The sequence below is a fragment of the Bombina bombina genome, chromosome 5, assembly GCF_027579735.1.
Source record: "Bombina bombina isolate aBomBom1 chromosome 5, aBomBom1.pri, whole genome shotgun sequence".
Classification (NCBI taxonomy): domain Eukaryota; kingdom Metazoa; phylum Chordata; class Amphibia; order Anura; family Bombinatoridae; genus Bombina; species Bombina bombina.
In genome coordinates, this window is record NC_069503.1 from 75,130,118 (window position 1) to 75,144,807 (window position 14,690).

At 39.6% G+C, this 14,690-nt stretch overlaps 1 protein-coding gene across 1 annotated transcript in view; it reads left to right on the forward strand.

Moving 5' to 3' along the window:
* The window catches only part of LOC128661327 (uncharacterized), a 132,426-nt gene that overhangs the window by 20,335 nt on the left and 97,401 nt on the right, over window positions 1-14,690 (forward strand). The window contains exons 2-4 of the mRNA XM_053715595.1: window positions 3,531-4,849; window positions 8,742-8,819; window positions 8,896-8,969. Of these exons, the coding sequence (XP_053571570.1) occupies window positions 3,531-4,849; window positions 8,742-8,819; window positions 8,896-8,969 (1,471 nt within the window). The remainder of the gene's footprint in view (window positions 1-3,530; window positions 4,850-8,741; window positions 8,820-8,895; window positions 8,970-14,690) is intronic.

The following is a 14,690-nucleotide window of genomic DNA, read 5'->3' on the forward strand; positions in this document are numbered from 1 at the left end:
TTAGTGCTTAGTCATAGAGGTTTCTCTGACTCAGTGATTGATACTATGTTACAGGCTTGTAAATCTGTCTCTAGGAAGATTTATTATCGAGTCTGGAAGACTTATTTTATGGTGTTTTTATATTTTCTTCGCATTCTTTTAGAATTCATAGAATTTTACAGTTACTTCAGGATGGTTTGGATAAAGGTTTGTCTGCAAGTTCCTTGAATGGACAAATCTCTGCTCTTTCTGCTTTGTTTCAAAGAAAGATTTCTAAGCTTCCTGATATTCACTGTTTTGTACAGGCTTTGGTCCGTATCAAGCCTGTCATTTAATCAATTTCTCCTCCTTGGAGTCTTAATTTGGTTTTGAAGGCTTTACAGGCCCCTCCTTTTGAGCCTATGCATTCCTTGGATATTAAACTACGTTCTTGTAAAGTGGGGTTCTTCTGCTAGAAGTTCTGCTAGGAGAATTTCCGAATTATCTGCTCTTTCTTGTGAGTCTCCTTTTCTGATTTTTCATCAGGATAAGGTTGTTTTACGGACTTCATTTAAATTTCTACCTAAGGTTGTGAATTCTAACAACATTAATAGGGAAATTGTTGTCCCCTCTTTTTGTCCTAATCCTAAGAATTCTTTGGAGAGATCCTTACATTCTCTGGATGTTGTAAGAGCTTTGAAATATTATGTTGAAGCTACTAAAGATTTCAGGAAGACTTCTAGTCTATTTGTTGTCATCTCTGGTTCTAGGAAAGGTCAGAAAGCTTCTGCCATCTCCTTGTCATCTTGCTTAAAGTTTTTGATTCATCAGGCTTATTTGGAGTCCGGTCAGAGAATCACAGCTCCTTTTACTAAATCAGTCTCCACTTCATGGGCTTTTAAGAATGAAGCTTCAGTTGGTCACATTTGCAAAGCAGCAACTTGGTCTTCTTTGCATACATTTACTAAATTCTACCGTTTTCATGTATTTGCTTCTTCAGAAGCAGTTTTTGGTAGAAAAGTTCTTCAAGGCAGTTGTTTCAGTTTGATTCCTCTGCTTATATTTTAAGTTTTTTTATTTGCATTTATGAGAAAAACGTATTCTTTTGGGCGTGGATTAAATTTTTTTCAGCGGAAAATAGCTATTATTTTTATCTCTCCCTCTCTAGTGACTCTTCTGTGGAGTTCCACATCTTGGGTATTACTATCCCATATGTCACTAGCTCATGGACTCTTGCCAATTACATGAAAGAAAACATAATTTATGTAAGAACTTACCTGATAAATTCATTTCTTTCATATTGGCAAGAGTCCATGAGACCCACCCTTTTTATGGTGGTTATGATTTTTTGTATAAAGCACAATTATATTTCCAGCTCCTTTTTTTGATGCTTTTTACTCTTTTCTTTATCACCCCACTACTTAGCTATTCATTAAACTGAATTGATGGTGTGGTGAGGGGTGTATTTATAGGCATTTTGAGGTTTGGGAAACTTTGCCCCTCCTGGTAGGATTGTATATCTCATACGTCATATGAAAGAATTTAATTTATCATTTAAGTTCTTACATAAATTATGTTTTTAGCTTTAGTGTAGTTTAGTAGACAACCTAAAGTATTGATATAGGCCACCATTTCACCACCAAATGCGATCAAATTAAAAAAAAACATTACGTTTTTTTACAATTTTAGGTTTCTCACTGAAATTATTTACACAGCTGGTGCAATTATGGCACACATGGTTGTAAAAGCTTCTCTGGGATCCCCTTTGTTCAGAAATAACAGATATATATAGCTTTGGCCTTGCTTTTTAGAAATTTGAAGGCCGCTAAATGCTGTTGCGCACCACACTTATATTATTCCCAGCAGTAAAGGCGTTAAGTAGGGAACTTGCAGGGTTAATTTTAGCTTTAGTGTAGACAGCAGCCTCCCACCTGACACATCCCACCCCTGATCCCTCCCAAACAGCTCTCTTCCCTCTCCCCCACCTCATAATTGTCCCTACCATCTTAAGTACTGGCAGAAAGTCTGCCAGTACTAAAATAAAAGTTTATCTTTTATTTATTTTTTAAAAATCATATTCTGCTGTGTAGGATCCCCCCTCCCAAAACAGCTCTCTAACCCTCCCCCTTTACATTATTGTGCACCAGACAGCTGCCAGTACCCAGTTTGCCATAACATTTGGTATTTTTTTTTTTTATATTTTTCTGTAGTGTAGCTGCCCCCCCAATAACCAACCCCCCAGCCACTCCAGATCACTTACATAAAAATTCCCCCCTCCTTTCTCCCACCTTTTCTTAAAAAAATTTAACCATAGTGTAGCATTCCCACCCACCCCTGTGCACATGATCCTGCCCCCTCTGATGCACATCAACTATTGGTGGCCGCCCACCCGCCTCCCTGCAACTGTTCCCACCCACCGATTGTGACCATCGATGGCCGATGCAGAGATGGTCACAGAGTGGCTCTCTCTGCATCGTATGGCTAAAAAATGTTATTGCAGGATGCCTCAATATTGAGGCATCACTGCGATAACATGAAAGCGGCTGGAAGTGATCAGGATCGCTTCCACCGCTTGAAAACTCTAACAACATGCAGGATACGTCCTTGGTCGTTAACTACCATTTTTTGTACGACATACTCTGTACGTAGTTAGTCCTTAAGGGGTTAATTACTGGGAAAATAGAATTGATCACTAATTAAACAAATTATTATATTTATATCTGCATCTTTTAAGTACATTTGTGTCAGTGACAGTTATAAAGAAGGAGCAACCTCCATTGGGCTGAGGAGGAGGGTAAAAAAATACTACTCCCCTTCTGTCCTTTTAGACCGATCATGTCCAACAACTGCCTAACCTCACCCCCTGACCTGGTTCATTACTCAGAACACCTGCAACTCCATCTTCCCCTTCCCTGACCTTGCTCATGGAACACCCATAACTACACTTATGCCTACCTTGTTACCATGTGTGAAACACCCACAACTCCCCCAATGTTCCCCACCCCAGAACCACCACTGATTTCGGTGCTTAATTTTACAGTGAGTATTATTAAACTAATGAAGTTTTTGGCTGTTTATATAAATAGAACAACCACAGCCGAAAGCTAAAGATTATCACAAGGTCACTGATTCTTACCTTCTCAAAACATCTCACACTGATGATTAGTCTGTGATTATTAAGTCATCATGTTCTCACCCAACTGGTTGTGTATGAGCCAGGCAGGGCTGTATGGGCAGTTGCTTGTGCAATGTTAAATGAGGATGGTGGATGCCACCTATCTTGCCCAGAATACAGATGTACTTGTTCCCTGGCTGAGAACATTATCCACACGCACCTTGTTTAATGCGGCCCTATAACTTGTTTTCATCAGTAATTTAGTTTACTATGATGTAGTAATGTTTACATTCTATGTCATGCTTTTTTAATTTGTGATTTACAGGTAAATAAATTTAAAAATAGAAAACTGAAGACATTTTTGAGTATAAAACATAATCTTTTTTTTATTTAGATGTATTATATTATAAATGAATAAACATTCTTATTTTTCTTTATTCCATTTATTTTCATGTAGACAAACACATCAATAGTTCATATCTATCCATCACTACAGTCTTAGACACCAATGACTATTCACAAACTTTGGGGATATCACAGCAGATATTTAGAGAAGATGGTGAATTGACCGGAACTGGGCAGCAATCACTATGTGCAGAGAGTAATTTAGTCATCAATCAAGAGGACAACATTTATGCCTTATCTAGTGAAATGATTATCCCCGAGGATAAACCACACACATTTACTGAGTTTTCAAAACATATTAAAGAAGGGAAAAGTCTACAGTCTAGCCAAATGATTCATACAAAGGAGAAACCTTTCAAATCTACAGAATGTGAGAAAAGCTTTAGATGGAAGTCTCATCTACTAGAACATTACAAAATTCACACAGGTGAGAAACCACACACGTGTACTGAGTGCGGCAAATGTTTTACACAAATGGAACATCTGAAAACTCATGAAAGGAGTCACACAGGAGAAAAGTCATTCACATGTACAGAGTGTGGAAAAAGTTTTAAACAAATAAGTCATCTGAAAACTCATGAAAGGATTCACACAGGGGTAAAGCCTTTCACGTGTACAGAGTGTGGGAAAAGTTTTATACAAATGAATAGTCTGAAATATCATGAAAGCACTCACAAAGGGGAAAAGTCGTTCACATGTACAGAGTGTGGAAAAAGTTTTATACAAAAGAGTCATCTGAAATATCATGAAAGGATTCACACAGGAGAAGAGCCTTTCGCATGTACAGAGTGTGGAAAAAGTTTTACAGAAAAGTGTAATCTGAAACAGCATGAAAGGATTCACACAGGAGAAAAGCCTTACACATGTACAGATTGTGGAAAAAGTTTTACAAAAAAGTGTAATCTGAAAGCTCATGAAAGGATTCACACAGGAGAAAAGCCTTTCACATGTACAGAGTGTGGAAAAAGTTTTACACTAAAGAGTAGTCTGAAATATCATGAAAGGAGTCACACCGGAGAAAAGCCTTTCACGTGTACAGAGTGTGGAATAAGTTTTATACAATTGAGTAGTCTGAAATATCATGAAAGGAGTCACACAGGAGAAAAGCCTTTCACGTGTACAGAGTGTGGAATAAGTTTTATACAATTGAGTAGTCTGAAATATCATGAAAGGATTCACACAGGAGAAAAGCCTTTCATATGTACAGAGTGTGGAAAAAGTTTTACACTAAAAAGTAGTCTGAAATATCATGAAAAGAGTCACACAGGAGAAAAGCCTTTCACGTGTACAGAGTGTGGAAAAAGTTTTACACATATGAGTACTTTGAAAACTCATGAAAGGATTCACAAGGGAAAAAACCTTTCACATGATTAGAAAGTGGAAAAAGGTTTTTTATTGAAATCAGGTATCACAAAATGCTAAATATTTACACACAAACTTTATAAACGCAGTGTACAAACCTTTTTATGGTTATCCAAAAGAGGACAAACTCTAAATGGAAGCATTGAAATGGATCCTACTGTAAATAATACTTTCTAAATCCCAGTTATAAAAGCCCCAGATTGGAAGTACTCTCCTGCTGTTGTTTGTTCCTCTATATATGTGCACCTCAGTTTCTCTCATATCAATGGGATAGAATCCAAACACCACACAGGAATATTCAACTCTGTCCCCATACTGACCAGTTTACAGAACCATTCACCACCAAAGCACCCCCAGTGTTGTTTAATAATATGCCAGTGTTAGGAGTTGTACGTTTGTTTTACATAGAGGAGAAAATAATTATATTTACAGAATAAAGGAGTCTTTATATGAATAGAGTGTTATAAAATTATAAAATTATATAAACAAGAACATCAGTCTCAAATGATTGACATCTGGGAGATATTTAATGTACACATCTTGTGGATAAACCTTTTCTTTTAGCAATAGATGCTTAGCATTGTACATTTTATTTACCAGAGGAATTACTGAGGGGATTCTTGTGACGGATACCCCGGCTACTGGGCAGCTCTGCCAAATGGGTTTTTCCTCTGCCTGGAACAGGCTGCTATGTAGCTCAGGAAAGGGATTTTAGCTGGAGCCCACCCAAATAACTAGACATACTAGCATTCAGGTGAAACAGGAACATACTTTATTGGAAAACACACACTCCTTTTATACACAAAGCTCATCTTGATAATACACTGGACAATCAGACAATTTTCCCGCAATTCCCACCCCTCAAGACAGACCGGAGCCTCCATAGCAGCCATAGTCCCACAGAATCCCAGGACCCAGTGGTGAGGGTTTTGGTCCCCAGATGCCACAGTCCAAAAAGCAGCATGATTTGTTACTGGGGACTGGAGATACAGCCCATTGAAGTTATGGGGGTAGGGGTGTCCAAAACTCTGGTTCCCAAAGGAGCTCCCCTCCAGCAATTACCCCACCTCTTGTCCTCCCCTTGGGCTACCAATCCCCAAAAGAGCGGAGCTCTGAGGCACATGGTTGCTGGAGCGACCAGGGGTAAAGTTAGTGGGTGTCCTGCTGTTCTGTGGCCGACCAGGAGTTCCAGGAGCCCAGCCAGCCTAGGATGGTTTTCCTGGTCATATACCAGCTCTTCTCTTGACAAATTTAGAACACAAAACAAGCAACCAAAAGCTTCCAGAGATTGTGGATGCTCTGAGGAGCCCAAAACCACTGCGAAACAACAGGGGTGAGGTTGTAGGGGGGTGGGGGGTAATTGTTCAACCTCTGCAGCCCAGTTTCCGTGACAACTGCCTACTTTCAGTTCGGCAGAACTGGCTAGATCCACACATTGGTCTGCCTGGGGATGTCCGAGGAGTTTATGCCACTTCAATCCGCTGGGAAAGTCCATCAGCATTCCCATTGCTCTTTCCTGGTCGGTACTGAATGTCAAAGTTAAATGGCTGCAGGGCTAGGCTCCACTTCGACAGTCTCCTTTTGTCCCTGGAAACTTGGTGGAGGCATACAAGGGGATTATGGTCAGTGAGGACAGTGAAGGGTCTTCCATATAGGTAGGGCTGCAACTTCATCAAAGCTCATACCAGCTCCAGACACTCTTTCTCGACCGCTCGATAGCTAACTTCCCGGGGTAGCAGTTTTTGACTGATGTAGGCGACGGGGTGGTCCTGTCCTTCCTTGTCCGCCTGGAAAGCGTTTGGCTGGGTTAGCGTCCAGTACTGGAGCAGAAGGATTTTTCACACTCGGGGGACCACAGGACCGGTCAGGTTTTGGTGAGGGTACTGTAATTGGGGAAAAACCTCCGGTAGTAGCCTGCAGTACCCAGAAAGGCAAGGACTTGGGTTTTGGGAGTGGGCCAGTTAGCCACTGCCTCGGCCCTGGCCAGTTCGGGTCAGAGGTGGTGTCAGTAAGTTCGGGGTTAGTAGGGATGGGCAGTTGGGGTAAGGTAGGAATCGGGGCAGTGGGTCTTACCTGGGTCCTCAGAGTTGGTGAGGTGGCTTGGCATCTGGCCTGCTGGCGGGTAGTCACTGGGCAGGTGTCCGGAGAGGTATCCCCCACAAAGGCGGAGACAAGGTGGCCGAGGTCATTTCCCAGCAGGACCTCAGCAGGGATGTGTTGCATAACCCCTACTTCTACATTGCGGGAGTCAGTTTTCCAGTCCAAATGGACCCAGGCTGTAGGGACCCTCAGAACAGCACCTCCCACTACCCCTACAGCAAGGGTCCATCCAGTGAGGCTGAATCAAAGAAACGGTGGCCCCAGTATCCCTCATTCCTTGAGCCACCTGCCCGTTGACCCATACATCTTGCCGATGTTGTTGGCGGTTGTCTTGGTCCACTGAGTTGACGTGGTGCAAGACACCCACTTCTTCTTCTGGCCACTCGGCATAAGGGTCGGAGCTCGCTGTATGGGTACAATGGGCAGCGGCCTGGTAGGTGCGGGCTTGAGGAGTTCCCCACTGAGTTGAGGCAGATGGGCTGGGGGGTTTCTTTGTCTTGTTGTGCATTTCTGTACAATATAGCCGGGGTGTCCACACCCATAACACCCCCGGGGATTGCTGCCTCCGGCCGGGTAGACAGAGGGTGACCGGGTCTGGTGCTGCCGAGAAGCTGTTGGGGGTCGAGCTGGAGTGGAGTGGGTTGCTGGCTGGAGCTCTGTGGCCACCTGGTGTCGGGCATCCACATACTGATCGGCCAGGGCGGTGGCTTGGTCAGCTGTTCTAGGTCCCTTGTATTTTACCCAGTCCCTTATCTCCGCTGGAGTGTGGTTGTAGAACTGCTCCAGGAGGATGAGTTGAACAGCTTTGTCTAGGGTGGTGATGTGGCACCCAGTAACCCAGGAGTTCAAGGACCGAGCTAAGCGGTGGGCAAACTCAGTATAAGGCTGTTCCTCTTCCCTTTGTAGCCCCCTGAATCTTAGCCGTGAGCCTCTGGTGTGAGTCCATACCGGGCAAGGATGTGCTCCTTCACCCGGTCATAGTTGTCTTGAAATCTGGAGGGAACAGTGTGGAAAGCCTCGAGGGTCCTACTGGACAGTTTGCCAATTAGGATAGTAACCCTATCGGCATTGGTGACCCCATATATCTGGCACTGGGTCTCGAACAGCTGTAAGTAGCGGTCAATATCCTTGCTCTCATCATCCTGGAAGGCTCCGAAAGCCCCGTGAGGTAGTTGCTTGGGCTGGGAAGGGGGGTCCAGGGGATCCAGCATGACCCTCCCCCCTAGACTTCTTAAGCTTCAACATATGTATCTTGGTGGCTTCAGTCTCTATCCGAGTAATGATTCCCTCGGGGGGGGTAGATCCATAGAGAGCCAGTTGCCACTGTATCTGCTGCTCAAGGTCGGACACGGTAGTCCCCTGAGTGGAGGCTGTACTGGGCCATCCCCCGCTATGGTCGCTGCCTGACCCACCAGCCTGCTCGCTAGCCTGATCGTCCTCCATCAGTTCAGCTAGGAGCACTGCCTTTGTCTTGTTGCCAGCGACTTTCTCTCTAGCCTGCAGCAAAGGGTTCAAGCCCTGCAGCCCAGTATCCGTGACAATACTGATTATATTTAATGAGACACAATATCTGTAACTGGTACATACGTGATCATAATCAGTTTAATTTAAATGGCTACTATAACCTACATGTATACTGGGTATGTAATATGTGTACGTGCAAACAGTGTCAGCACCTATATATTCACAGTAAGGATCACTCCGCAACTTAAATGTTAGTGTTATACCTCTCAAGTATCAATGTCCCAAATAGTAAATGTGGAACTGTACAATAGAATCTTCACCACTCACCTCCGTTTAGGTCATCGACACCGGCTGCTGTATTGTTACCTGGATATTTGATGTGACCGTCTCTTTGGAAGCTGAGCCGCTTCACACTGTAAGTGTCAATTCTATCCACTTGTATTATACAAGGAATTGGCACTCAGTGACTTGTCTAGCTCCTCTTGCTTCAGGTCTCCATCGATCCTTCGGCGTCTGACGTCATCAGACCTCACTTCCGGTATCGCGTGTCCCAGCCGTCTGTGAGGTGAGTGGGCTAATGCTTGCAGGATTCCAATCATTAACCGTGCAAACCTCAGTTTCCAAATAACTCTTTGCTTGATGAATTGGATGCACCGGAAACCAGATTGGGGAAACAAAGTAGCTTTATTCAAAGAAATCTTTAAAAGCATACATTGCATAGCTGATGACAAATTGACACATATAATACCAAAAGGGTGTAGATATGCCTTTAGAAGAGGAAGGAGCATAGGCAATATTTTAGCACCTACATTGCTCAAATCTGAAAAACCAAGTAATAACTCCTCCTGGTTAAGATTTAAAGGCACATATAAGTGTAGTTATTCGCAGTGCACAGCGTGTGAATTCTTACAACAAGGTGATGGATTTGAAAGTACTGTTACGGGGGAAAAATTTGATCACTCTTCATGTTCAAATTGTAGATCGAGTTTTGCTGTATATCTTATTACCTGCATTGAATGTAGGATACAGTATACAGGTTTAACAACGAGAGAAACCAGAGAAAGGATAAGGGAACACTTAACAAATATCAAGGCTGGTAAACTCACCACACCTCTAGTGCAACATTTCAAAAGAGAGCATGGTAGTGATACCAAATCCTTTAGATGGAAAATTATTGAACTAGTGAAATGTGGGCACAGAGGAGGTGATAGAGAAAAAGTGTTGTATAAAAGAGAGGCATATTGGATACATAGGCTCAGAACAAGAATACCGTGTGGGTTAAATTCCGAGTTCGATCTCATCAATTTTTGGGAATAGAAACACTGGGCCGGTATATCCAATTGTCTATCCGAGTATTTAACTTAATTTAATTTAATGTATCGGAGTACTGCTATAGAGAATTGGAGTTGTTACTTATCAGTATATCATACAATAGATATTTATGGAAAAACTTAGGTTATTTACATTCCAAGCATAAAATGAAGGGTTAGTTATGCAGATTAACCAGTAAATACCATAAGGTTTCGATTGATACTGTCCACATTAGAGTACTGTTAGCATTGACATGATTCTTGAAAATTGTGAGTGTTTAAAAGGATCCAATAACACACACAAACAAACATCACCACCCCCCCCTCTCTCCCCCTCAACCCTCTCTGGATATTTTATTACTTTGAGGGAGAACTATTAATTGCAAGATGTTGACAATAATAATTTTTTGGAATGGTTATAGGAGACAATGTATACTAGAATGGTTACTGTATCATAATTAATAAGCTTATCTAAATTGAACATAATAGCTAAACTAATATATGTTTTCACATTAATTGGTATAGAATGTTCCTTAGAAAGATTAGAATAATCAAGATTTACAGAGTACAGTGTATAATGTTTTATCTCAATGACAACCCCAAAAAATATTTTTGCAACATGTAAGAAAGGAGTATAAATAACTGTAAGTGAGGTTATGGTTTTATAAATATGCATTTGTAAGATAAAGGTAAATAAGTTGTTTTTATTAGATTTATTGTACCTTTAATATATCTAGTAAACCATATTGAAGGTGTGTTCAAAGTTCCACTACAGGTAAAAGGAGGCGGAGTTAGTTTTTAACCTATTAGCTTGTCCTAATGGATATATAAGGATCATTAGGACAAGTGACTGCAGCTACGATTACGGCCTTTTGCGCCGAAACGCGTCAGCAAGCAGTCCTTAGAGTGGGACACACACCACTCACGTTGAAGTAGGAGTTCTATTACGATATGTAATATGCGTGTCATGTGATCATAATCAGTTTAATTTAAATGGCTACTATAACCTACATGTATACTGGGTATGTAATATGTATGTCATGTTCTGTAACTTGATATTATGTCTGTTAGATGTTTTCATGTTAGGTAGAAGCCACAAGAACTGATAATAGCACATACTGTATATATAAAGGGAACATTATATGTCTGATAAATCCCTTTGTATCAAGAGCACAAGTGTTAGGTATATTTATACCATTGTGTGCATATATCATGTAATGCTGCTGTTTACTATATAATGATATACAATGTTTTTTCATGCAAATAAAAAGTGATTGTAATCCAGACCAGTATTTTGTGTTTTTTGTATAATTAAACACCCAATATCACAGAATAATTAGGAAAACATCATCAAATACTGAAGCGAAATCTGAAAGCTGATAATTCAGATAGAGCAGCAATTTTCCAAATTCCCTTCTATTATCTAATTTGCTTTGTTATTTTGGTAGCCTTTGCTAAAGAGTAAACATAGGAGGCTGTTATTATATGAGCTTAGGGGTGTGCACGTGTATTTATCACTCTGTGCAGCAGTGTTTGTAACTATGTATAACATTGCTATAAATGTTCATGCAAACTCTGCTGTCTGAAGATACATGCACGCTCCTGAATTCACCTAGGATTACTCTTTAACAAAGGATACTAAGAGAACTAAGCACAAATTATAATATAAGTAAATTGGAAAGTTGTTTCAAATGTCATGTTCTATCCAATCCATTTAAGTTTCATTTTGCCTTTTCTGTCCCTTTAACAGTACATAAAACAATATCAAATTAACCCCTGACCTACACCAACTCAGATTATTAATCACCAGCAAGACTTTATACACAGACATTTTCTGTTACTCAAAGGGATAGGAAATTACACTTTCATGATTCAGATAGAATGTGTCATTTTATGATACTTTTAATTTTACTTCTGTTAACCAACTTATGTACTACTGAGAGCTGACTGGTGGCTACACATGTGTCTCTTGTCATTTGCTCACCTGATATGCTCAGCTATCTTCCTGTACTTAAGTGCTGCTCTATAGCTGACATTGCAGGAGTTAAAGGGACAGTCTACACCTTAGCCATCTTAAAGTCTTGCCTTAGATTAAGCTGCAAATAGCCTCCTGCACATTTTCTATATCATGCAGTAGGAACAGTAAAAAAAGTTATTTTAAAATGAATATTGTCTCTGGCCACTTTGAAATGGCAGCCAAGCTCAGCCCACTGATGACATCATGATCTGGGCTGCATCTAGGCATTCTGCTGAATAGCAATGACAGTCTGTTGAATCCAACTAGTGAGCCTTTTGTGATTGGATGCCATATGCAGCCCAGATCATGATGTCATCAGTGGGCTGAACTTGGCAGCCATTTCAAAATGGCCAGAAACAATAATTTTTTTACTGTTCTTGCTGCATGATATGGAAAAGGTGCAGGAGGCTTTTTGCAGCTTTATCTAAGGTAAGACTTTAAGATGACTAAGGTGTCGACTGTCCCTTTAAATAAATAGTTATATGCAATCAGTGGCACAATAATAAACTGATCTAACATATTAAACATTATTGCACCTTTATATCCCTTTAATTAATAACATAAATAATTAATATAAATTGTATTCTAGATAATCAATATCTTGATAGATTTGTCACAATGTTATCTTCATTAAACAAGGACTCACAACAAGATAAAACAACGCTAGATCTGACTAAAGGGACAGTAAACAGCTTGAGACTGTAATATAAACTGACTAATTATTCCTAGGGAAACAACTTTACCATATACTTTCATTGTCTAATAGTATTGTTATATCAGCTGGGTGCCGGGATATTATCTGTGTGTCACAGACGTACAGTGACTAATAATGCAATAAACACATAGAAATAACGTCACTCACTCACTATTTAATGTCTAATAGTATTGTTATATCAGCTTTGTGCCGGGATATTATCTGTGTGTCACAGACGTACAGTGACTAATAATGCAATAAACACATAGAAATAACTTCACTGACTCACTATTTAATGTCTAATAGTATTGTTATATCAGCTGTGTGCCGGGATATTATCTGTGTGTCACAGACGTATACAGTGACTAATAATGCAATAACACATAGAAATAACTTCACTGACTCACTATTTAATGTCTAATAGTATTGTTATATCAGCTGTGTGCCGGGCTATTATCTGTGTGTCACAGACATACAGTGACTAATAATGCAATAAACACATAGAAATAACTTCACTTACTCACTATTTAATGTCTAATAGTATTGTTATATCAGCTGTGTGCCGGGATATTATCTGTGTGTCACAGACGTAGAGTGACTAATAATGCAATAAACACATAGAAATAACTTCACTGACTAACTATTAAATGTCTAATAGTATTGTTATATCAGCTGTGTGCCGGGATATTATCTGTGTGTCACAGACGTACAGTGACTAATAATGCAATAAACACATAGAGGTAACTTCACTCACTCACTATTTAATGTCTAATAGTATTGTTATATCAGCTGTGTGCTAGGATAATATCTGTGTGTCACAAATGTACAGTGACTAATAATGCAATAAACACATAGAAATAACTTCACTCACTCACTATTTAATGTCTAATAGTATTGTTATATCAGCTGTGTCCCGGGATATTATCTGTGTGTCACAGACGTACAGTGACTAATAATGCAATAAACACATAGAAATAACTTCACTCACTCACTATTTAATATCTAATAGTATTGTTATATCAGCTGTGTGCCGGGATATTATCTGTGTGTCACAGACGTACAGTGACTAATAATGCAATAAACACATAGAGGTAACTTCACTGACTCACTATTTAATGTCTAATAGTATTGTTATATCAGCTGTGTGCCGGGATATTATCTGTGTGTCACAGACGTATACAGTGACTAATAATGCAATAACACATAGAAATAACTTCACTGACTCACTGTTTAATGTCTAATAGTATTGTTATATCAGCTGTGTGCCGGGATATTATCTGTGTGTCACAGACGTACAGTGACTAATAATGCAATAAACACATAGAAATAACTTCACTGACTCACTATTTAATGTCTAATAGTATTGTTATATCAGCTGTATGTGGGGATATTATCTGTGTCACAGACGTATACAGTGACTAATAATGCAATAAACACATAGAAATAACGTCACTGACTCACTATTTAATGTCTAATAGTATTGTTATATCAGCTGTGTGCCGGTGTAAGATATTACTCTTAAATAACCAAAGGATCTTATGTTAAAAACCATTCACGTCTAAAAATTAATATATAAATATATTAATAATCGGCCCTGTACAAACGAATTTCATATACCGTACTGTATATCTTTTGAAACCCTCCAGAAACAGACAACCATACTACCTTCAACTATTTAAACCATCACACATTTATTAAAGAACAGATAAATAACAAGATTACATGTTACTGTTTACAAGGTTAAACACATAAAAACAATTTAACAGAGAAATAATACATAAATGAATATTACCCCGTTTGTTTCCTGTGGGAGTCCCAGCTATAGCATGTATCATTGATGTTTTCCTTTCCAAAGATGAACTCTGTCTACCATTATTTCTCCCTGATTCTTATACACTTTAAAACTGCTGATAATACACTTTTGGCTATGTTCCAAACTAGGTATTGTGAGTTATTTGAAGCCCTTTGCAATACTTGTCACTCCCATATCCATATATGTTATATGCTTGCTCACTGACCAGGTCAGCATTATACCATGCCTGAGTTTAAAATAGTCATAAGAACACACTAACCTTCTCTATAACAATATGGACACCATTTATATACTCATTAAAATCTTACACCGGGATATTATCTGTGTGTCACAGACATACAGTGACTAATAATGCAATAAACACATAGAAATAACTTCACTTACTCACTATTTAATGTCTAATAGTATTGTTATATCAGCTGTGTGCCGGGATATTATCTGTGTGTCACAGA